The sequence below is a fragment of the Gambusia affinis genome, linkage group LG03 (genome assembly GCF_019740435.1).
Source record: "Gambusia affinis linkage group LG03, SWU_Gaff_1.0, whole genome shotgun sequence".
Classification (NCBI taxonomy): Eukaryota; Metazoa; Chordata; class Actinopteri; order Cyprinodontiformes; family Poeciliidae; genus Gambusia; species Gambusia affinis.
This window is the reverse complement of record NC_057870.1, coordinates 18,415,878-18,438,659: the sequence shown is the minus strand read 5'-3', so window position 1 is coordinate 18,438,659 and position 22,782 is coordinate 18,415,878. Positions and strand designations below refer to the sequence as shown.

The 22,782-nt window shown below is 38.8% G+C and overlaps 3 protein-coding genes across 3 annotated transcripts; 1 reads left to right on the top strand and 2 right to left on the bottom strand.

Moving 5' to 3' along the window:
* Positions 1 to 202: 202 nt before the first annotated feature.
* Positions 203 to 3,835, bottom strand: LOC122827682 (intracellular hyaluronan-binding protein 4-like). Its single transcript, XM_044110585.1, has 9 exons — positions 3,619 to 3,835; positions 3,278 to 3,525; positions 2,424 to 2,565; positions 1,977 to 2,114; positions 1,830 to 1,901; positions 1,665 to 1,745; positions 1,413 to 1,584; positions 487 to 675; positions 203 to 362 (listed from the first exon to the last, which is right to left on the bottom strand). Exons 2-9 carry the CDS (start codon positions 3,513 to 3,515, stop codon positions 297 to 299), a joined length of 1,098 nt encoding a protein of 365 aa, XP_043966520.1. The 5' UTR covers positions 3,516 to 3,525; positions 3,619 to 3,835; the 3' UTR covers positions 203 to 296.
* Positions 3,836 to 6,056: 2,221 nt separating this feature from the next.
* On the top strand, positions 6,057 to 13,834 carry znf367 (zinc finger protein 367). Its single transcript, XM_044110584.1, has 5 exons — positions 6,057 to 6,622; positions 8,229 to 8,379; positions 9,359 to 9,478; positions 9,796 to 9,934; positions 10,991 to 13,834. The coding sequence occupies exons 1-5, from the start codon at positions 6,347 to 6,349 to the stop codon at positions 11,250 to 11,252; spliced, it is 948 nt and encodes a 315-aa protein (XP_043966519.1). The 5' UTR covers positions 6,057 to 6,346; the 3' UTR covers positions 11,253 to 13,834.
* Positions 13,835 to 13,841: 7 nt separating this feature from the next.
* slc35d2 (solute carrier family 35 member D2) lies at positions 13,842 to 20,680 on the bottom strand. The gene is made up of 12 exons (XM_044110583.1): positions 20,363 to 20,680; positions 20,219 to 20,252; positions 20,054 to 20,140; positions 17,676 to 17,743; positions 17,511 to 17,582; positions 17,342 to 17,410; positions 17,130 to 17,232; positions 16,236 to 16,328; positions 16,078 to 16,145; positions 15,906 to 15,984; positions 15,597 to 15,679; positions 13,842 to 14,145 (listed from the first exon to the last, which is right to left on the bottom strand). Exons 1-12 carry the CDS (start codon positions 20,488 to 20,490, stop codon positions 14,022 to 14,024), a joined length of 1,008 nt encoding a protein of 335 aa, XP_043966518.1. The 5' UTR covers positions 20,491 to 20,680; the 3' UTR covers positions 13,842 to 14,021.
* Between the last annotated feature and the right edge of the window lie 2,102 nt (positions 20,681 to 22,782).

Sequence of the window (22,782 nt, the reverse complement as noted above, 5' to 3'; positions counted from 1 at the left end):
AATATAGCTTCATTTCCAGTTGAAACTGCATTTCAGGTTTTCATTAGCTTAGGACATATTCATCAAAAGTTTGACTTTTTGAAAGCAAATCTTGAAATAAACTGAATGCCAGTTTGAGATGCACCTGAATTTTGGTTGAAATCCCCAAATGTGGCAGGGATGCAGCCATTGTTACCAAATATTTGTACCAGAAGATGAAAAGTAACTTTGCAAAAACTTTTATTGAACAGTGCTACAAGTGCAACAGAACATTAAGAACAAAAACGCAAACAGTTTAGTTGAAGGCGATAAGTCGGTCATTTTCCTGCAGTGAGGGCTGGAAAGTCTTCCGGGTCATCAGGATCAGGTGCCATCTCATCCTCCTGAATCGGAAACAGAAATCAGCTACTTGTTTTCAGGTAGAATAAAATCTACATGATAAAACATTTTAATATCAGACACAGTGATGATTTAAGAGCCATCTGGTTGTGGGAGTTGACAACATACCCTTTCAAAAATGGGTCTGGCTTTTTCTGGGCGAACGCTTTGACCACCTCGAGCTCCTCTTCCTCGGCCGCCACGACTCGGGCGTCCAAGAGTCCCAAAGTTTATGTCCAAGAGAGTGGTGATGTCATTCACTGACCTGCGAAAGAAGTTTCCATCTTCCTCAATCTCCTCTACCGTCTCCTTTGTGTTCTGAAAAATTGGACAGTAACATTTACAGTCGTTATTAAATCATGGTCAAATCTGTTTACATGTTAGTGTAAATGTTAGTGTAGTGTTTATTCATATTCACATTTTGTTGTTACACCCTTATTCCAAACCAGATGTACTTTTCAACCTCAGAACATTAAGCACACCACCCAGTAACGACAATGTGAAAAATAAAAACGCCAAGACATCACAAGTACACACATATTCCCAGCCTGTGAACAGCCCTACAGCTGTTCTTGAGAATCCTTCTTTGCACACAACTGCTTGTTAAAATTAAATGTGAAAACTTGCGCAAGTCTTTGCTTTAACTGGTTTGATTTAAAAATACAAAAAAGATCATTTAAACAAACTTTACTGCATTAGATACCCTGGTTTTCAGAAACATTACTTTTGATCTTGTGTCAAAAAGAAGCCTTTTAAAATATCTATAAATTATTCCCTGGATTTTTTATATATATATATTATTATTATACTAAGAGCAGTAATCGATTATGGGGCTTTGGATGCAGCGACACCACTTTATCAACAAAATATTGATACTTTTAGGGCCGAACCACCACATCCCTAATTCACAGTGAACCTGTTCATCTAAAGAAAGACTTCCGGAAACAAGCCGTCCACTCAGGATTACAGTAAAAAGGTAACGCTTCTTACAAGCGTGTGTAATTAAAACACACTCCACTCAGGCTGTGTAGTTTCAAACATCCCATGATTCTCACCTCCAGGCGCTTGGACTGGTGAATGACCTTCGCTTTAGAGGGAATCTTATCCTCTGCTTTGCGGATATTAAACTCCACTTTGGGACGGTTCTCCTCCTGAATGGCCTTCCACTCATCCAGGGTCATCTCCATTGCAACCTGGACCACCATCTCATTGTCCTCATCTGTCGCTCTGTTAAATGAAGCCAAACAACTTCAGCCCACTTCATTACAACTCTTCATGTAAAAACCTTGGGCACACAGTTTACTCACTGAGTTGGATTCTCCTCCTCCAAAGTTGATTGTGGCTCCTCAACTTTGGCACCAGCATCACTTGTCACCTCCATCATTTCACTTCAGAAAAAAAAACCAAAACATTAAATTGAAGGCATGTACTGCTCTGGAGTACCACAATTTACTTTGTTAAAGTTCACTGACCTTGGAGGTTCCACAGCACTGCCCCAGTTCCACGGTCCTCTGCCTCCTCGCTTTTCTTCTGACGAGATCCCTCTGCAATCGTTACATTATGATCCACCATCCTCAACGCTTAAACCTGCCAAATGCATCTTGAATATACAGCCTTACGTTCCATCATGTCGATCATATTCTCTCTTGCCTCTCAGATAAAAGTTATCAGAGTTTCTTCCCCCACCTCCTCTCGCTCCTCTTCGGCCTGTGAATCCCCCTCTGCTGCCGAAGTCAGAGGCCTCATTATAGGACGGCCTGGAAACCAGAAGAACAGCTCAATGCAATGCTTCTCAAACTGTGCAGGCCACATCTGAAGCTGTACCTATAGTACCTATAGAACTCGGATAAATACAAAAAGCATAATTTTAAAGTTATAGGAATTGTGTTTTATGCTTAAATTAAATAAACATTTTTCTATTTTTCTAATTAGTAGGGAAAATACATTTTTACTTAAAGATTAATACACTTTGAATTCCACATTGAAAATTAAGAACAACAAAAGAGCAATCATTTTTAGAAACTTGCGGCATACACCGATAAACTAAACTATGAATCGTTACATACTTTGGCACTGAAAACTCCTGCGGTTTTTCTAGGTTCAGCCTCCGTTGGCCTGCAGCGCCTCCTCTCTTCCTGTTCCTCGGAGCCTCGGCTCTGGAGTCTCTGTCCTCCATTGACAATGGAGGACATTCCTGCTGTTTTCGCCCTGAGGACACAACAGGTTGGTATTTGTGCAAAATGATTTGGGGAAATAACCTTGTTACTGACCTTTTTTTTTTTTATGAAGCTGCTAAAGTTTGTATTTGCTAAATGATTCTTAAAAATATAAAGTGGTTCTTTATCCTTTTTACCCAAAGCTATTGAGCCATTGTGGAAGGTCCAACAAACGTGATCCCTGGGATTTGCTAACTAGATTATGCAAAGATACTTGTTGAACATTTCATGTCCACAATTAATTATATTCTTAAAAATTAGGACATTTTTACAAACTTGAGTCACAACTTTTCAACAGTTTCTATGTAAATTTGGAACCCAGATTGCATCAGAATTTTAGCTTTCAAAGCACTGTCCTAATCTATAACTTGTAAACATGAACTTGACATCCTTTAAAAGCTTGCAATACTTTTGTATGTTTGGCCAACATGTGCCGTAAGTGGGGCCCCAAAAATCAAACTGTACTAGGGGTCCTTAAACTTTGGACCGCCTCTGGCAGTACCGGTTTAATGTAGGCAACCCCTGCACAGAACCCTGTGGAAAAGATTAAATGGAAACGCAGCCAAACAGAGCAGCTCCGCTGACTTTGCATCGCTAACAGCTGACACAGCCCGAGCACACCACCATCCGCTCTAGAAACACCAGCATCTGCCAGCACAGAGCCGCCGGACCGCGCCTGTGTCTGTAGCGGTGATGCGGCTCACCTGGAACCAGGTCCAGACCACTTGAGGTCACCGGCAGCCGTCTGTTCCTCTGAGACTCCTTCAGGCCTTGTTTCTTCAGCTTGTTTTTCTTGTCCTCGTCCTCCTTTTTCTTCTTTTTCTTCTTCTCTTTCTCCTTCTCCAGCTCCACCTCGCTGATCAGGTCGAACGGGTCAGCTTCGTCGTCCAGAAGATTCCCGAACCTGTTCGCCACGACGCACCCGAAGGCGTCTTGCAGCATTTTTTTACGCCTGCATTTGTGTGAGAGAGGGACACAAAACATTTAACAAGCTGGTTTCGTTTTGAAAAGAAAAAAAGAAGCTAAATAATTAAAGTGGGAGTACCGTTTTGCAGCCCAGCTACAGGAGAAGCGAAGCGCGGACGGAACTCATCCGCTCCAGACAGCAGCCGACAAAAACAGCGCGAGCTGTTATCGACAGGTTTTAAATGTTTCCACGTGCGGAGGCCTCGCCACGCCCTCGCGCTCAATAGGCTGTTCACTAATCAATACGCTCTGCATAGAGATGGCTCTCAGCCCGTCCGAGTCTGTAGATTGTTCTGTGCTTAGTCAGACGCCACCAACCAGCTTTTAAAGGAAGAAGTGTGGAGTTAAAAAAAAACGACAAAAATCCTCGAAAATTAAGAAACTGTATTTACTTTCTATCCAAGTAAAAGTGCTTCTCAGTAAACTAGAATATCATTGAAAGGTTAGCATATTTATGTAATGACATTTAGTTTTTGGAAAGCTATTATATAACGCCTCTAGTTTAATGTTATATTTTAGTGACCAATCACATGGAAGACTGCTGACTCAATAGTAATCCATTAAACACAAAAGGAGACTGCTAAAGAAGCAGACTGTTTATAGACTGATGCATCTATGTATTTTAATAGAAAGTTTAGTGGAAGGAAAACCTTGTTAGAAAAATGATTTATAAGAAGATTATGAGGTAAAGCCCATTCAGATTATTCACAAAGCACAGACTGTAGCTGGAGTCAGCGGTTCAAGAACCAACACCATAAATCCGTGCAGGACACAGGTTTCCCTCTGTTGACAAATTTCTGAAGATGCTCATTTTCTTCTCCAGCAGATTTTTTTTTTTTTTCTGCTGAAAGATGAGTGACATCGGACAGATTCATGCTGAGCTGAAGGGAGTTATCAAAGAAACTTCAGTTTCTTAAATAACTCAGTATATCCATTTTGCATTCATGCCAAGCTGCATTGATGCAGGAATTCATGCAAATGGAGGCCTGGTCAAGTACTGATTCTATATATCGTAGATTTAGAGAACTTTTCAGCAATTGGTTATTTCTGTATTGTAATTTCTTTCATGTAATATTTAAATTTTTTTGCCGTTTTATTTGATGTAAGCCCTGCCATCAAAGTTAACAAACAAACCCTTGGAATACATCACTCTCAGTTCTACGCCTGTAATGCATAGTTTAAATTACTGGAATAATACAATTATTAAAGATCCTGCAAATTATTCAAATGCATGTGTAGTGGAAACATCATGTCTTATTTCTCTCTGTCTGATTTTCACATTAAATACACATAAAGTTGCATAAACCTCATTCAAGCACATCATAGTGTTTCCACAGATTAGTTTTAGGAAGAGTTGCTCATACACAAATACAACAAGTTATCTGGCAATTATTAAGTGAGAAGTGTTTGTGAACAGCTTAATTGTGTATAAAATGTGACACAAATGTGTTTTGTAAAATTATGACTTGTGACAACTATCAAAGTAATAAGTTATACACGAGTACACCTGTTATTAGATTAGTTTAAATATAAAACAAATTAAACTGTCTTGAAACAATTATCCCTTTATTAATCACCGTGATTTTTTCATTGATCTTCTCCTGTCCAAGAGAATATGAAGTTTCTAGGCAGCCATTTTTTGACCAGTTAATACTGTTAGGTCTTCCTCTTCCATCACTGGTCTAACACCAGAGTACCACCTTCAGGTTTCTCTCCAGATTTATTTTATTTTATTCTGAGTCAATAGAGGGTTTGACCTGACACTGCAACTGCCGTACTGTTGGTCTCCCGTCCTGTTGTTACCCAACTGTCCTGATGATGCCCTGCTATAAGATCAACCCTTTGCAATGGGATTCAGTTGACCGTGGTCCAGAAAGTCCCTAGATCTTAATGGGCTTTAGAAACTTTTTGAGAGTTTTTATAAATTTAATCTATTTTTCAATGAAGGCCTTTGAAATGAAAATGAGCTTGTGAGCTATGAAAGGTTGTAATATTGATTAATATAAAAGGGATGACACAAACATCTTTTAAACACAGAAATAGTGAAGTTTATGAAAGCCAAAATATAAATACATTTTCTCTCTAGTAAATCCCTTATAACTTTACGTTTCGATTTCTATTCTCCTAAAACAGTGCACCCTTTGTTTCCACCCTAAAACGATTACGTCATTTTGGCGCTTCTGGGCCTTTTCCGTTCCCTTTAAAGTAAAAAAAAACATGTAATAACATAAACAGACTCCTAAACGCGGGAAGGAGCCATCTGCTACATGAAGTTAACCGCTCTTCCTTCTGATTGGCTATCTTGCACGTTCTGTTCATCCTCATTGGCCAAAATCGGTGTCAACTTACAAGAGCGCGCGTCAGGTGTTTAAATTCCATTGGCCAAAAACTAGTCTGCGCATAAGTGAGTGATTCTTTTTCTGATTGGCTAATAGAGCTAACGCGAACATCGCTGCTATTGGCTGCCGCTGACACGTGGGGCTAGATTTCTCCAGCGTATTGGATGGCAGAGTCCTCAGGCGGGAGTTTGCAACGCGGGACCACACATTTGTGGGCGCAACCGGTCAGTTCAGAGGAGCGGTTCCGGCCGAAGGGGTCTGTTACTCTGTGCTCCCTGTTTGGAAACTTTTAGGATACTCTGTAACAAACTATTTTTTTGCATACCTCTATGGAAATGAAGGACATATTCAGCCCAGACTGAAGACCCGCCATTTAGGACATATTTATCGATTCTTTTTGTAAACAGACAGCAACTTTTAACTATTTTACTTGCGTTTTTAGGCACGTGTACTATTACTGTACTCACAATGGCCGACAGCAAGCATCCGCACGTCATTTTCTGCAACGACTCACCCAAAAGAGTTTTGGTTTCTGTCATCAAGACTCCGATCAAACCCAGGAAAGTGGAGACTCTGACTCCCACAAGTCCAGGTTTCAGCGACTTCATGGTCTACCCTTGGAAATGGGGGGAAAACGCCCACAATGTAACCCTGAGCCCGGGCTCGGCGAGCGGGGCCGCGTCCCCAACCGGGTCACAGACAGCCAGAGAGGCGGACACAGCTCCTTCTCCTGATCAGATCAAGGTAAACAGATTGTTTTTAAATATCTGCCCCAACCCTGCATGATGCTGATTTTTAGATGAGCTAATCCATAGATTTTTATATATGGTATCTTTATTGGAGTTTGATACTTTGACACATCTCTGTTGTCAGAAATTGCAACTAGTAACAACTTGTAACTGCATAGGTGTTGTTCAGAGATGCATAAATCAGCATTTAAAGACAGTGAATAAACCCCAGTCAGGAAGGGGTTAAAGTGTGTGTGTGTGTGTGTGTGTGTTATTTATGCTGAATGTGGACAAGATGGAGAGTCATTTAAAAAACGCCCGCGCATTAGGGTGTGACATGCTGGATTTTAAACCCTGCAGCTGCTCTGAAACATGACGTGAGGCCGCGCGCCAAAAATGTAACCGGAAGTGAATGAGTTACAATGAAACTAGTACGATTTACACTCATGGACATAATAACTGACATGTTACAATAACACTTCTCGATGTTATATTTTCTTTTTCTTTTCTTTTTCTTTTTAATGTTGGCTGTGTTTATGCACATGGGGTTAAATTTGACAAAACGGGGTATCGTGGAGTCAGTTCTGACGTTTTAATGGATCAACTTGTGTTTCCGCAACATATTTAAATATAGTCTGAATACGCTGCTGCAACTTGATTTTTATTTTTCCTATTTTATTCACCGGTGGCAAAATCTCTTTTTCAGTCCTATCCGTTCATAGAATAGGACTGAAATAGAATGACCTCTTTAACAATGTCTAAAATGTTGCTAAGATAAAAAATTATCGCAATTGGCGTCACTGCAGATTTTGGATGCTGGTACTATTTAAACTGGCATTTGAGAGGTTACAATTTCAGAAAACGCATGAATATTTATGTGTGTTGAAGACTGATGTTGAAAATGGAACTAATTAAATATATGCCGGTATAATTCAAAAATTACTTAACTGAGCATTTTTGGCTTCTAAGCCATTTCACAAAATTAATGAGCCTGAATCACTAAGATACTTTGACCTATATAATTATGTTATGTTTCTTGCATAGAGCCAAATTACAACAAATTTCAACTGTACAAACGAGTTCAATTCATATACAGATACATGGAAATCAGTCCAAATAAAACCATTAACTTTTCAAATATAGTTATGTAGCCACATTCAGAATCATAATTATAATATATTTATAATACAACAGTAAATCATGTAGCAAGAAGTTTGGCTAAATGTGTCTGTGTTTATGAACAAGCATGTGGCGACAGGGGAAAGAAATGACTGCAATAAAACACCCAGAAACCTCCAGCAGATGCAGGAAGAACTTGAGTAGACATACATCTAGTGGTTGAGAGCAGAAGCACAAAACACAGAAGTATATCTGAAAGAGAGCAAACAAAGTTAAAGGCATCAATAGCTCTATTATCAGCTCTGTCTTGGAGAGAAATAGACCAGAGAGCTAAGCCAGTAGAATTGGTTAAATGTCAGTGTTATTGGCTGCAATAGTTCAGCGGGTGACCCTATCCAGGGCTAAGAGACTGAAAAATTAGGACATCACATGGCACTGTTCTGCTGAAATGAGCTTCATCCAGGTTTGTCTGTGCTAAAGATCAGATTATATCTGGTTGTCAGGATGGTATCCGGAGAGGCCGGCCCCGAGCAGACACGGTGCGGGAGCTGATAAGCGAGGGCGAGACCTCCTCCAGCCGCATCCGATGCAACATCTGCAACCGGGTGTTCCCCAGAGAGAAGTCCCTGCAGGCTCATAAGAGAACACACACAGGTGGGTTTGGCAGATGTTTTAAATGGCAGTATGACTAGATGGATGTACTAAAGGCATCCATCAAAATTGATACCTTTATTACAGCCATAGTAGTATACTCCAATATGAAAACATGTTTTCTTTTTTAGCTTAACTGTAAGGTTTCCAGATATTTGCTTGTCTTACATTACAAAAAAGAGTTAAATCTACATTTTTCCTTCAATGGCTCTGATGGATGACCAGCAGGTCAAATGCTAAAAAATAAGAAATAAAATATTTTCTCTTTATTCATTAAAGGTGTCAAAATGTGAGAACCTTCATTATATTTAGTTTACCAATGGGGTGAAATTTGATCCATATCAGCTAAAAGTTAAAGCTCAATGCATTCACAAATGGGAAATATATTTCTAATACTTTAATTTACTACTGGATTAATGATTATTATCTCTATCAAGATACCTATAGCACATCTTGTCTCTTGTGCTAAAGTCTTTAAGGGAGAAAAATCAAAAGGTCGAACCTCAACAATAATCTTTATTGGTGAAGAGAAAAACCCGATTGGTGCATCTTTAGCTATTTCACACTTCTTGACCAAAGATTTTACAGCTTGCAGAGGATGTCAGGCATTCATTTGAATCAGATGTTCTGGAACAGAGACACATCCAATGCAGGCAGCGGTCCCTGAGGACCGGAACTGAGAAACGCTGCTCTAGATCAAACTCAAAAGTTGTGAAACTTCCCTTTACTGCAATGCTGCATCAGCAGCCAAGGAGCAGAGCGTTATTTGTGTAACGTTTTCATAATGGAACAGATTTAGATAAAGGATGTATGCTCTAATGTCCTACATGTTATAAATCTGAGTCTGGAATTTGAATCTCTCTCTTTGGTTTTCTACCAGGAAATATTTCTTGGCTCGTGTAAAGGTGAAAGTGTATTTGTTCTGAAAATGGCAAAACATTTTTTCTTCATTCATTTATTTATTTATTTTTCTCCCATCTAGGAGAGAGACCCTATCTGTGCGACTACCCTAACTGCGGGAAGGCGTTTGTCCAGAGCGGTCAGCTGAAGACTCACCAGCGGCTCCACACTGGAGAAAAGCCGTTTGTCTGCTCAGAGAAAGGTGCGTCAGACATACTTTAAAAAAAAACGAAAGAAAAAGAAAGATTAACAGATTCATTTGTAGGTCATTTAAATCAAGCCCACACTTTCACCTTTAGTCACCTCTAGGTACTTTCCAGTGTTATTAAAGGGGGGGGTCAGTTGGAGCACTTGGAAAGTACCTGAAAACACAACATGAGTAAATACTGCATGTCTAATTAATACAGAGATGGACTTCATTTACTATTATTACCATCTTTAATTCTTCTCATACAGATTCAGTGCTCTCATAGGACTGTAGATGTGTTTATTCATGTCTCTTTTTTTTTCTGTATGCAGGATGCGGCAGTCGGTTCACCCATGCAAACCGTCATTGCCCCAAGCATCCTTTCTCTCGTCTGAACAGAGAAGAACCGAAGGCGGGTCTGGGAAAGGCTCAGTCTGTGGACAACAAGGCAGTGGCTGAGTGGCTGGCTAAGTGAGTAAAGTCCCTCTACAGAAACTGAGCAGAAAAGCAAAGTTTCAGATTGACCATCTTTGATGGTGTAGAACACAAAAGTTGCTTCCAGGAGCTTAATAGCCTCTCTCAAAGTATCCCCTCTGTGTCCATTAGTAATTATTAGTATTATCTTTAGTCTTAGTTCTGAAACAATAATTTTCTTAAATTCATTTTTAATCAACACAAATATCACGAGATGAGCATGTTATTCTTCAGCTCTGAAACACAGTCTCTGTCTGAAAGTCACTTTAATCCAGTTAATAGTTCAGTTCCAGTCAGATTTGAGGGAATGGACTCTGGATTATTCACACCTCGATTTGGTGCCCGAGACCTGCTGTCTTGTTTATTTTTTATTGTAATCAAGTGTTTTTCTATGAATTTTGGAGATACATGGTTCTAAAAACGCTCAAATTTTACACAATTTAATTCAGTTGTGAACAGTGGACCTCCAACTAGACTCATTTTCAGTGGAACATATTTCTAAATTATGTGCAGAAAACCTACTTATCTGTGGATTTTTTCTTAGAGCAAATCTAAAGTATTCAAAGGAAATGCAGCTTGGTAAGCTGTGAAATGGCTTCTGGCTGTTTTAGTCCAGGGCAGTGTATAATTTTATTATTATTGTAGCCTTAAACAAACAAAGAAATATTCATAGCAGTGGTGGTTTTTTGCATAAATCATGTCGTGGGCCGGCCACTCAATTTTTAAACATTTTTTAATTAAAATTTCGCTTTTCTAGACTCTCATCAAAACAACATATTTGTTCAGGTTCACCAAAAAAGTCTTTACAGTCGTGCTAAATAAGATGCTGCTAATGTGTTTACACTGTGAGCATCCATTTTCCATTGACTGGACAAGCAAATAAGCAACAGAAAAGTTATTCAAGATGCAACAGACAGATGGGATTTACATTTTGTTTGTGCTCCTGCCACCCACATAGGCTGTGTCGCCCTGGGCAGCAACCCATATCAAAACCCATCAACCCTGCAGATGCACTGCCACATTTAGATTATAATATCCTCCTTAATCCTCCAGGTACTGGCAAACCCGCGAGCAGCGTGCTCCTACAACCACCAAGATGATGAAGCCGCAGGGCAAGGCGAGCGCAGAGGACCAGGAGCAGCAAGATCCCATGGAGTTCCTCCACTCTGACGAGGAGAACGGAGAGGAGCCAGAGGCCATGGAGGAGGAGAAGGGTAACCAGGGCGGGGCGGCCAAGCGGCGCCTGCAGGAGCAGAGAGAGCGTCTCCACGGCGCCCTGGCCCTCATTGAGCTGGCCAACAACCTGTCGCCCTAAGCTCCCACCAACCCGACCTCCTCTATTCCGCCTTCCTGCAGAACGTGCTGTAGCTATAAGTTCTTCATAAACGCAGATCAATGCCTAGTTTAGTTGTAAAACCAGACTTTGTGAAAGAATCGGACTTGGCCTGAGATCCGTGTTAAAGCACAGAATCACTCCCTCCCTCTCAGCACCAGGAAGGCACAAGCTAAAGCACCTTACTCAGCTTCCATTTTATCTTTTTGGCTGCTATAAACGTAGGTTTGACAACATGAAGAATGTCTCTTTCCTCTGTCTTCTAAAGGCAAAGGAAGAATACCTATTATGTTTTAATTTGATTTTGTTTTGCACTTTGGTAACGAGTTTTTAAGTATATTGTGGGAATAAGTGTATGACTGATGTATATATACATATATATATACATACATATATATATATGTGTGTGGATTAAGCTCAGATGGACCGAATGATACAGGGTGTGGTCACAGATCCAGCTGTCAGATGGCCCAGATGAACTGAGAAAACTAAAGTGAAATAGTTTTAGCCTCACTGTTACTACTCTGTTCACAAACCGGGCGAGCAGCGACAAAACGAAGCACATGACAGCCAATCATTGCAAGCGTAATCCAGAAGTCTGATCATGCAGAAGGTTTTAAAAACTAAACTAAACCAAAAAAAATAATAATAATAAAATAAAAAATCTCAGCCCTTTTATGCTGCCATGTTCTGCAGAACCAGCAAAGTAGTCGACCATATTCTGTGTTCTGGATTCATAGTTTCTGTTAACAATTCAGTTTTTCTTGTCACAACCAGGCATGGGCCAGTTAGCACTAGAAAGGTTTTAAAATGTTCCAGTCTCCCAAAAAAAAAAAAAAAAAAAAAAAGGCTTCCATTGGCCATAACACCTTCTCTGTAGTTTGAAGTTTTTAAAATGGGATTTTCTCCAGTTCTGTGGGTTATGCACACTGCCAATCAGCTGGCTGAAAAAAGGCTCTTAGATTTTTAATTTCTTTATCTATAAGAAAAAAGTCTGTTATTTGGAAGTACTTTGAAAAAAATACAAACTCCTCTTGCGCTTTAGGATTGCACCATTTTAAAACTGCAGAAAGTGCCAATGTGAGCGAGAACTGTCTGCTGCCTGACAGCTGTCTAAAGCATGGCATTATCTTCCTCTCTTGCTTAGAAGAAAGGCAACTTTTGGTAGTTTGTGAATATTTCCGATCACAAATAACACAAGGAGTTGTGTTATTTAAAGAAAAAGCAACTTCAACAATAAGACAATGCCTCTTTAATGGAAAGGAAAAGCTTACAGGCTGAGGGGCCTAAAAAGTGTGTAAGTTTTCTCAGAGCACAGTGTGTAAGCACACCTTTCACCTCACCCCGGTCTGATGCTGCACACTGCTAGTTAACTGGCTGAAAGAAAAGGATTGCACTTATTTCTTTTCCTGAATAGTTTGACCAGTTAACCAGATATTATCTTGTACTTCTACCTAAACTACTAACGATATTTTATCTTATGTCTATAGATCAAAATATTAAAAAAAGAAAAAGAATACAATCAGTAGGATAAGAAATATTTTTTTTCTTTTTATGAAGTAAATTAGGTCACGTTATTCATTTAGTTTAAATGCCATAGTGTTTTTATTTAGGATTTCTTTGCAGTAATAATCTAAATATTGGCCCATGTCTGGTGACAAGAGAAAGCCTGCGGGTGAGAAGTCGTTTTCCTTTCAGTGGGTCGTCGTCTTTTATATTAAAAGCTGACAGACCAGGTGTGATACTGACATGGCATCATAACAGTGTGGCAATTCTGTCATCTCATTTTAATTTTTCAATATTTATTTCACTTCCTTTCTACGATTTTTTTTTTTTTTTTTTGCTGACATCTTGTTCACATAGTCGAGTGCTGGAATCATAATTTTAAAAGTGTGACAGAATCCAAAGTTTGTAAAACATCAAAGTCACGATGAAGCACTTACCGCCCGGAGAGGCTCGGATTAAGCTTGCAATGCAGTAAAGATTTGATTCATTGTTTGTTCTGGAAATGGTTTTTATTTTCATAAACTGATTTGAATGTTGCTGGGTGGGTTTGGATTTGTTTTCCCCTCTTTTGTTTTGTAATTTTAGCAACGTGACACTACATCGTTTAACACTGTACGAAGCCCCTCGCTGATGTTCTGCCTCTGGTTTTAATCTGGCTGTGTCCTTTCAATCTGGTTTGCAAATTACCCTTGAAAGAGGCAAAATAATAATCCAAAAGAAGAAAAATCCAAATGATTTAATGAGCCCAATGATAATATATTAGGAAGAGCTTCAACCCCTTAGTCTGTTTTGTGGTTTGAGTAAATTAAGGCATTTAATATATATATAAATATAGTGTTCTTTAGAAGATAAAATGAGTATGCACACTATTTACATAAAGCTTCGAAGTTTAATTTTAGTTTCTTTGTGTTTTTTGCTTCTAACATCCTTCAGCAGTGTTCATGTTTGACAGTATAGGGTGATCCTGCTTGCTGGTAGATGTTTTTATTTACTCCTGACAGGCTGTCCACACTGTTATCTCATTGTTGATCATCAATAAACATTCACTGAATCTGACAGACGTGATTGTGGGAATTTTTGTTTATTTGGCGTTGCTTTAAAATCTAAATTAAATAGCTTTAGGAATGAGTGTTAATAGATCTGTTCATAGTATAAAACGAGAGACACAACAAAGTGGTGAATTAATGAAATGCTCCAATGTGAAGCAGGATAAGGCCACCTGGTGGCTGAAGTTTCCCCTTTTCCTCAGTCCTTCCTTGATAAATCCTCAGGAATGAAAATCTTCTGCTCTTGAGTTCCTTCTGCTTTATTTCCAGGCGGTTGGCTGCTGTTGAAGGTGAGGTATGAGTAGACTAATCCTCCTGACATGCTGCAAAGAAAATGACAAGTACGAGTAAAACGATGCGAACATTTTTCTGTAGAGTGAATTGCATAAGGTTCCTACACAGCCTTGAAAAAGTATGAAAATGACTTTTCCAGGTCCAGACGAGTAGAGAAAATGCTCGAGTTTCCAGAATATTATAAAGCAGGGTTTTTATTTTTAATGTTTATTCATATCCAAATATTATTTATCCTCCATTTTAAGTCAAACTCAGTCTGGTTGTTGAGTTACTGACTGAGAACAGTCATTATCGGTCTGCTCATTCTAAAGTCCAAAAGGGCTTTTTGTGCTCCAGACCAGGGTGTTCATGCAGCTCTTCATCTCTATTTGAGAATGGCACAAATGATATTTACGTTAGGTTGTGTCGTGTACTTCTCAGTGAGAAGAAACCAGAACAACAAACAGCTTATGCATATATAATAGTAAAAATGATTCACATATATGTTGTTTGGAATGTGGTTTCTCAGTTTTGTTTTTAATCCTCTCTCTGCAGGACTAGAAACAGACTTCCAAGGTGTTTTCTCTACTTCTATCTTCTTTCCCTTAAAACCTTTTCCCCACCTTTGTCTTTTTCTTTTCTCTTTTTCTCTGTGTCCATTAGATTTGAAAAAAATAAAAATAAAAATCTAGTAAAGTTTCATATAAATAAATCAAGTGGAGCATCGTGGCTGTGCTTGACACTGAATTGTCACACAACAATTCAGTGTCACTCTGTTGGACAGGACATAAAAAAGAAAAGCAGAAATTTAGGTTGAGATCCTTTTTCACAAAATCAGACCATAGTGTTCATTTTATTAAAAATATTGAGGTTTTTCTGTTGGTTAGGTAAAAACGCAAAAATGTCACAATAAAACGTGTTTATCCTTTTTCATTTTGACGGCCAGCAACTGCTTTAAAGTTGACAATGTTGGATCTTGTGGACACGTCCAGAAGAGAGTTTTAACATGTAAATCTTAAACATGGTAAATTCTGCTTTAAAGAAAATATTCTGTGTGATCTACGCAATGCAGATTTTGCACAGGGAGCTGATCTGATACAGCAAAAAATAAATAAATAAATAATAATAATAATAATTAAAAGAGCCCTTTATCACTTTGCCAAATTAAAATCCAACTTGAGCTTTGTGTTGTGTAATGGTTTGTGCAATGGTTTGTGGGACATGCAGAGAATAAAACTTTATTTTGCAAATGTTCCTCTCTCAGATTTCCAAACTGTTATAACAACTGCAACATAAATTTGAGAAACTGAGTGTGGAAAAGTGACCTTTGCCAAGATAAATCCAGAAAATATGTGCAAAAGATTTCGTTCATGCAGTGGAGATTTGACTGAAGGGCAACTTCATTTGTTTGAGTGAAAGCTTATGCTTCACATGGTATTCTATTTCTATTGATGGGAATTATGACACCAGTAGAAAAACGAAGCCACAGTAAAATTCTTACCAAATGCTGAGGCCGAGGAAGTTAATCCATGAGAACATGTAGTCTCCACCCACAAAAATGCCGATGTAAGCTACGGCCACATTCTGAGGAGGAAGATCAAATAACAATCGATTAATCAAAACAAAACCTGTGAAACGTTTTCTTTCTTTCAATTCGCAGTAAACATGAAAAGCCAAAAGCAAAAAAACAACTGGGAAGTTGAGTTCCTGCTTGAGACTGAAGGTGAAACGACAGGTTGAGGTCTCAGTTTCCTGCTCTGTGTGAAAATCGTTTGGTTCTTTCAAAAGCTTCTCACCAGCTCGCTCTTACCTTTAAGGCCCCAACAACTGTAGTCATAAGTGCTGAGTTATAATAGCTGCAGAGGACTATTGAGTACATCAATACAAATCTGATGAAAAAAAACAGACAAGTTTACGAGTTCATCAATGCAGCAAAGGACTGACTGTGACTGAATGTGTTGGATTTTGTTGCTGTGACATACCCCATGAAGCAGGACAGAAGGAAGCATGAAATAAATGCAACATCGCTCCAGTCTTCAAATGAGAGAGCCTGGGGATGAAAACACAAATAGTGGAAAAAAACAAAACAAACCCTCCCCCCCTCAATTTTGGGCTACTAATCAATAGTATTGTTTTGTACCTTGTGTAAATCTCCAGTGAATGCACTGGCCAAGAGAGTGGGGAGGACGATGATGAGCGCATTGTAGAATAAGACGCCGTACTTCCCAAGGCTCTGTGCAGAAACAGAAGGAAAGATGAAAAGATTGAAAATGTTGTTTTTAATACGCAGGTAACTTAACTTTTGTCAAATACAGTTAATCCCAAATTTATTCATACAACTGGCAGATTTAGATGTAAAACTATTTGTATTTCACTAAAACATTTGTTCCTGATTGAAAATAATGCAGGAATCACCGAGAAGAGGATAAGACAATTAACTTTGAATAAATCTTAAGAAAAATCAAGAATCTTTTATCCTCCTTTCAATAAAAATTGGCAAGTACAAAAATATGTACGGTTTACTTCTCTTTATAATCTATGGACAAATCTTTCTTGCAGCAATGAAATCAGAAATGTTCCTAGAACAGATTTGGAACCGTTAACATAAAGACAATGATGATATGAAGAACGATGGATCTGTCAGGTTTTTCTGGGTTTTTTTTCCCATTTATTCTTAAAAGCCATAATTTTCGGATACTATTCATCTTCTTTGGATATTGCTTTCTTGAACACTGCTCAATTCACAGTCACAGTCAGGTGTAATAAGTGATTGAAAAATAAACATAAAAGCAGCCAAAGTCCAAAGAAAAAATAGGACAGACCTTCAAAAGCCATAGAAAAAACCAAGACTATTTTTAAAGAGAATTTGGCTCCTTCTAAGCAAATGTCTAATGAGATTAAAGTTAGTTTAAAACTTTTGCCTATTTGAAAATCTTTTTAATCAAGTAAACGCGTTAGTATATAGTACAATTTAAAATAACACACATGGATATTAACTGAATCAATACCATGTAGGCTGTGCGGTAAATGGTACCTGATCACCAAGTTTCTTTTTGGTGTAAACACCAGTGGCTGCAGTGAAGGCGTCGTTCACCAGAATGAAAGTGTAGGCCTCCACGTCAAAGGCCAGGTCAGAACTAACACGGACGAAAAGAAAAGTAAGAAAAATCCGACAATCTGCACCACAACCAGATTACAAACGTTTAATCTGTAAAACAAATAAATCATATGAGAGAAGGTCTGTACCTGGCAGCTACCATGGCCCCAAAGACTATCGTCACAACGCTGCAAATTATACGTCTAGAAAATGTTTTCCTGAGAAAGCAAAAAAACAAACACAAAACTCTTCGTAACACAACTAATCAGTTTTAAAATATATAATCTTTCCAGTCCAAAGGCTGTAGAGAGTTCTCACCTTAATAAATAAGCTTCCAAGATCATGGTCATCAGTATAGTGAATTTCCGTAACACTGTAAACATGGGTAAACTGAGAAAGAGGTGTTAAAGAGCGACCACTGTGTGGTAAAATTCAATAAGCATTAAAATATAAGGGTGTTCTTCAAGTAAGACGGATTCAAACCTGAGCTTTTTGGTGCTTGCCAGTCCTGTCACATGGTTTCCAACATACAGCAACGGTAGAGGGAACATCTGTAAAAAAATAAATAAATTAAAAACAAGATGAAAGCATTTGAACATACTATAAAGCGGTGTGTTTTTTATTTTTTACTAAGAAGCACTAATGCAGCTGGATAACCAGATGTAGACGTTCACAAAAGCATTTCACTAAAACAAAAAGTTATTAAAGACTTCCCCAGATCAAACGACCTCTTAACCTCAGCAGGAAACGTCACTGGAGAGTCTTCCATATCCAAGGCCAAATTTAACTCTCTCCACCCCGTTTTATAATTTTACATAAGTGATATTAGCATTATGTGTATTTTAAACATTCTCCTAATGGTTTTAATCAAGATATGTATCCTAAGAGATCCGAAAGGCTTTAACGTGGTTATTGTAAAAGACTCCAGAGCAAAGGTCTGCAACCTGTCCAAAGAGAAAGTGCCATTTAATAACACTGGATAAAAATGATACTTTTTTTTTAAAGACAGACATATAACAAATGGATGTTTTAGCAGATTCTTTAGTCTTTTATATGGTACAATGACTCAGAGAAGCAGTAATATATTTGTAGATCCATTTGTCTTAAATCAGGTCAGAAAATGTTTTCTTTAGAATCTCAACATTCCAAGGTAGAAATGATATCCATCAACTTATCAAAAATTTAAACTATGTTACTTTTTTGCAAAATTAGCAGTTCTAAACATGTCTTGCTTGTATTTTTCCTGAGGGAAAATGGCTCAAAGCTCCTACTTTGTGATTGATGCTTGTACATTATCCTGAAGAATATATTGATACTGGCTTTATGACATCCCAGCCTCGACTTCAACAGGGGACCCGATCCCTGAACTAACCACACAGCCTCACGGCATGATGGGACATCCACCACATCCAAAGCCACTTTTTGTTATGACCAAAAACATATTTGTGTCTCATCAGTTTGCTCCAGGAAGAATCCGGCACAAAATGTTCTCGCAGGTCTTTGGGGGTGATCTGTGGGTTACCTGAAACTATTAGCCCGCTGCTGCTCCTGGACGTTTCCTGACCCTACAGGTCTGAGTTTAACAGCATCTGTGCCTGTGGTTTTCCACTTCCTGATTGCATTTGTTACAGTTGAAGCTGACAGTTTTAATCTCTGAGATTACGAACCTTCTCCTGGACCACGACACTGAACTATCTTTGTTTCAGCTCTCTCGTGACTTGGTTTGTTAACCCTCTGACATCACAGGAGTATCAAAGAGAAGCAAAATTTGTAACTGGCCACTATTAAATACTTTTCTCATGATTTGACACACTAGTCTATAAAATTCAAGGCCAAATTGATGTTGCGTGGAATCAGTTTTGTTACGTTAAATGCTGTCAAATGAGCAAAATCACAAGATACCCAAATTCTTCAACAGACTGTAAATATTGTTTCACAAAAAAACCTTTCGTCAGAAACTTGGACGATCCTAGAAATTAAAAGACAAACCACTATTTATCTTTTTTAGTTGAAAGTATGTTGAATTATTATGAAATCTGAGACAGTTTGCCAGACTGTAAATTACAACGTCATATAAATTAACTGACATTTTAATGGTTTAAAATCCTCAGAGTTGGTGAATATTTGTTTGAAGATTAAACTTCTTAAGAGACCTAGCCAGGAAAAAGTAGACAAAAATAAACCTGTAAAGTTGGAATATCCTTGGTGACTTCCAAGGGGAGAAAACAAACAGAGGTTACAGGGGTTACAGTTTTTCTCATTGACTGAAGGAAACTGGGAACCACTCAGTCAATAGCAAGAGTTTTTTTTATTCTCCAATAGATCTTATTTTGGTTTTCATTTACAGTTTTGTCTGTGACATTTGAGTTTTCAGCCACAGTTTGATAAAAATGTCAGGGAATCAATACGAACTGCATCAAAGCATCTCTGATTCTGGGTCCAATCTTTTACAAGGAGGAAAAAGTGCCAAAGGCATGAAAGGGATGTAATAAACTACAATGACAAGTAGTGGTGAACCAATGGTTGCATTTTGTTGCCCATTATGTAATGACAGACAGGGACAGCTCATACTCTTGGTTGCCAGTTGTATTGCTTGAAGCCAATATTTGCTTTTGCTTCATATTTTAAATGGTTTGAGGCTTCTGCAAGCAAAATGTGTCACTTTGCTGGTGAGCGATGCTCAGTTTTTAGTTGACAACTGCTGGAAAGCAATCAAGAAAAACTGTAATAATAAAATTCCTCCTGCTACTTTGTGTTGGTTAAAGTTTGCGGCCGTAAGCCTACATCTAAAGTGAGTTAGACAGGTATGAATAATAACTCAGCTTTAAAGTAAAACCTAGAAAAAGGGGAGAAGCTCTTACTTTCAAGACAACGCTCCTGTCAAAGTCTGGAAATTTCACCGTGTTGCTTTTTTTGGCCAAATAAAGGACGACAATCGTAGTAATCATCTAAACAGAAAGAAATATTAGTCTTTGTTTGCCTCGCACTGAAGAGAGATGAATCACACGAACACCTGCACAACTTACCTGTCCAATTCCCAGAAACAGGTAGGAGGGAAATCTGCAGAGTCACAAATAGTACATGTGTTACAGTGGAATTACTTTCGCCGAGCAAGCCTCCTGTGAAGTTTGAGAAACACTGACTCGATGACAAGGACGACAAAACCCCACCTGAAGCTGGTCAGCACGGTTTTGTTCACCACGGTGATCAGAAACGAACTACCGGCGTAAAACAGGGCGGATGACAGCTTCAGGAGTCTGGGATGTTCCGCTGTTTCCCTGCAGACCTCCGCAGACATGTTATAAAATAAAATTTAAAAAGAGAGAGAGAGACACCGTTAACAATTAACAACTGCTACGGTTGTAAACTAAACGTGTCGTCGCCGGAGTTTGAGTGATTCGTGGGGAGGTTTCAGTTGTTCATTTCCTGGAAAACATTGGCCACATCCGAAAGGGAAGGGGGCAGGTGGGCGGTGCTCACACTGTTACACAATTCAGAGGCGGGAGTCACCGAGGATTATAAACGAGCTAATAGTCAAACTCAGACTCATGCGGTTTGTTGGAATTAATAGCGGCTGTTCCCTAAATAAATTACTGACACATGTGTAAAAAGTTTGAATGAACAGGACATTAATAAAACTCAAGTTTATCCGATAGATACTCAAAAATTAGGTATGTTGGGTATGTTTGCCACTTGATTTATCAGTAGTGGGTCTCTATTAAAAGCTTTAATCGAGTTAATTTCAGAGCTGCAATTTTATCAAAAGCTGTATTTTTGACAAAATAAGCAATTTTTTTTCATTACAAAACCCCCTTTACTGCTAATGTATTGAATAAATAGTCCTACAAGCTCAACAATGAAACTATTTACTGTTTTTGATCTGTTATTTAGATTATTCAACCATCAGATTGGTGCAAAGTGATTTCAAGTGTTTCAGGAAGCCCTGGTCATGCAACTTGTTTGAAAAAAAAAAAATTATTATTACTTCCTTAGAAATTTTTATTTTCTTCCTCTTTACTCGGAGATTTGCAAAGTTAATTCTGAAAGCGTTCTGCAGGGCACCTTTCAATGAACAAACTATAAATTTTAGGCATTGGATTTAAACATTTAGAAAAGTTGAAGTTTTGCACGATGCAGAACCCATCGTCTCATTTCAGTGAATGTCTCCAGAGCAGAAAATACCACACCATACCAACTTTATTTATGAAGCACTTTACACACCGACAGGACCAAAGTGCTGCACACAATCATAAAATACAATGCAACTATAAAATAGAAAAGATGGAATATAAAATACATATTATAAAATACAGACACAATAAAACAAAGTGAAACCTCTCAGATTGTGCCAAAAGCCAAAGAAAAAAGATGGGTCTTAAGAAGGGACTTAAAAACAGCAAGTGAAGAGGTTTTATGCCCAAAGGAAGATCATTCCATAGCTTGGGAGCTGCCACAGAAAAAACACGGTCACCTCTGAGCTTGGACTTTGTCTCTGGCGCCTTCAGAAGCAGCAGATCAGCTGACCTGAGGGAACGGGAGGGTGTGTAAGAATTTAACAGCTCAGACAGACAGGGAGGGGCGAGGACATTAAGAGCTTTAAAAACAAATAAAAGTATTTTAAAATGAATCCTAAAATGTACTGGCAACCAGTGTAAGGAAGCTAAAATAGGGGAAATATGGTAAAATTTTTGTGTACCTGTTAAAAGACATGCAGCAGCGTTTTGAACCCTCTGAAGCTGGGAAATATATAAATCACTGACTCCTATGTAAAGTGCATTAATCAGTAATCCAGCCGTGTGGTCACAAATGCATGGATCACATTTCGAAGTCCTGTCAGGAAAGAATAGGTTTTACTTTGGCTTGCTGGAAAAAGCTGGATTTTTGGAGCCAGATGAGGTGGCTGGAGCATCTGGTCAGGATGCCTCCTGGACGCCTCCCTGGTGAGGTGTTCCGGCCACGTCCCACTGGGAGGAGGCCCAGAGAAAGACCCAGGACACGCTGGAGGGACTATGTTTCCCGGCTGGCCTGGGAACGCCTTGGGATTCCCCCAGAGGAGCTGGAGCAAGTGGCTGGGGAGAGCAAACTGTGGACCTCCCTTCTGAAGCTGCTACCCCAAAGACCCAACCCTGGATAAGTGGAAGAAAATGGATGGATGGATGGATGGATGGATGGATGGATGGATGGATGGATGGATGGATGGATGGATGGATGGATGGATGGATGGATGGATGGATGGATGGATGGATGGATGGATGGATGGATGGATGGATGGATGGATGGATGGATGGATGGATGGATGGATGGATGGACATTTTTTTCCTGACATGATACTTTTCTATTACAGGAAAAAATTAAAGAATATGCGCAGACAGTCAAGTCTAAAAGAAGCTAAAAGAAAGTTTAACACAATATCCAAGTAAAACATGTTACATCCTGTTAAAAGTGCAGCTGTATGTTTGCATAGGATGAGTACTAGATGCGTGTGTATGAGTGGTGTGGGGGCGCGAATGAATATGTATAAAGATGTCCATATCTGTGTATATATACGTCATTGGATACTTCAGTAAATGTTGTTTTACTGATCTATTTA

Excerpts from the sequence above, each read along its gene's own strand:
- LOC122827682 (XM_044110585.1), bottom strand. The coding sequence starts at position 3,515 with ATGCTGCAAGACGCCTTCGGGTGCGTCGTGGCGAACAGGTTCGGGAAT. Across the intron at positions 2,566-3,277 it reads TGGTCTGGACCTGGTTCCAG|GGCGAAAACAGCAGGAATGT; the intron begins GTGAGCCGCATC and ends TTGTGTCCTCAG. Across the intron at positions 1,746-1,829 it reads AGTGCTGTGGAACCTCCAAG|TGAAATGATGGAGGTGACAA; the intron begins GTCAGTGAACTT and ends TTTTTTCTGAAG.
- znf367 (XM_044110584.1), top strand. The coding sequence starts at position 6,347 with ATGGCCGACAGCAAGCATCCGCACGTCATTTTCTGCAACGACTCACCC. Across the intron at positions 9,479-9,795 it reads GTTTGTCTGCTCAGAGAAAG|GATGCGGCAGTCGGTTCACC; the intron begins GTGCGTCAGACA and ends TTCTGTATGCAG. Across the intron at positions 9,935-10,990 it reads GTGGCTGAGTGGCTGGCTAA|GTACTGGCAAACCCGCGAGC; the intron begins GTGAGTAAAGTC and ends TTAATCCTCCAG.
- slc35d2 (XM_044110583.1), bottom strand. The coding sequence starts at position 20,490 with ATGTCTGCGGAGGTCTGCAGGGAAACAGCGGAACATCCCAGACTCCTG. Across the intron at positions 16,146-16,235 it reads TCACTGGAGATTTACACAAG|GCTCTCTCATTTGAAGACTG; the intron begins GTACAAAACAAT and ends TTTCATCCCCAG. Across the intron at positions 14,146-15,596 it reads TTCCTCGGCCTCAGCATTTG|CATGTCAGGAGGATTAGTCT; the intron begins GTAAGAATTTTA and ends TTTTCTTTGCAG.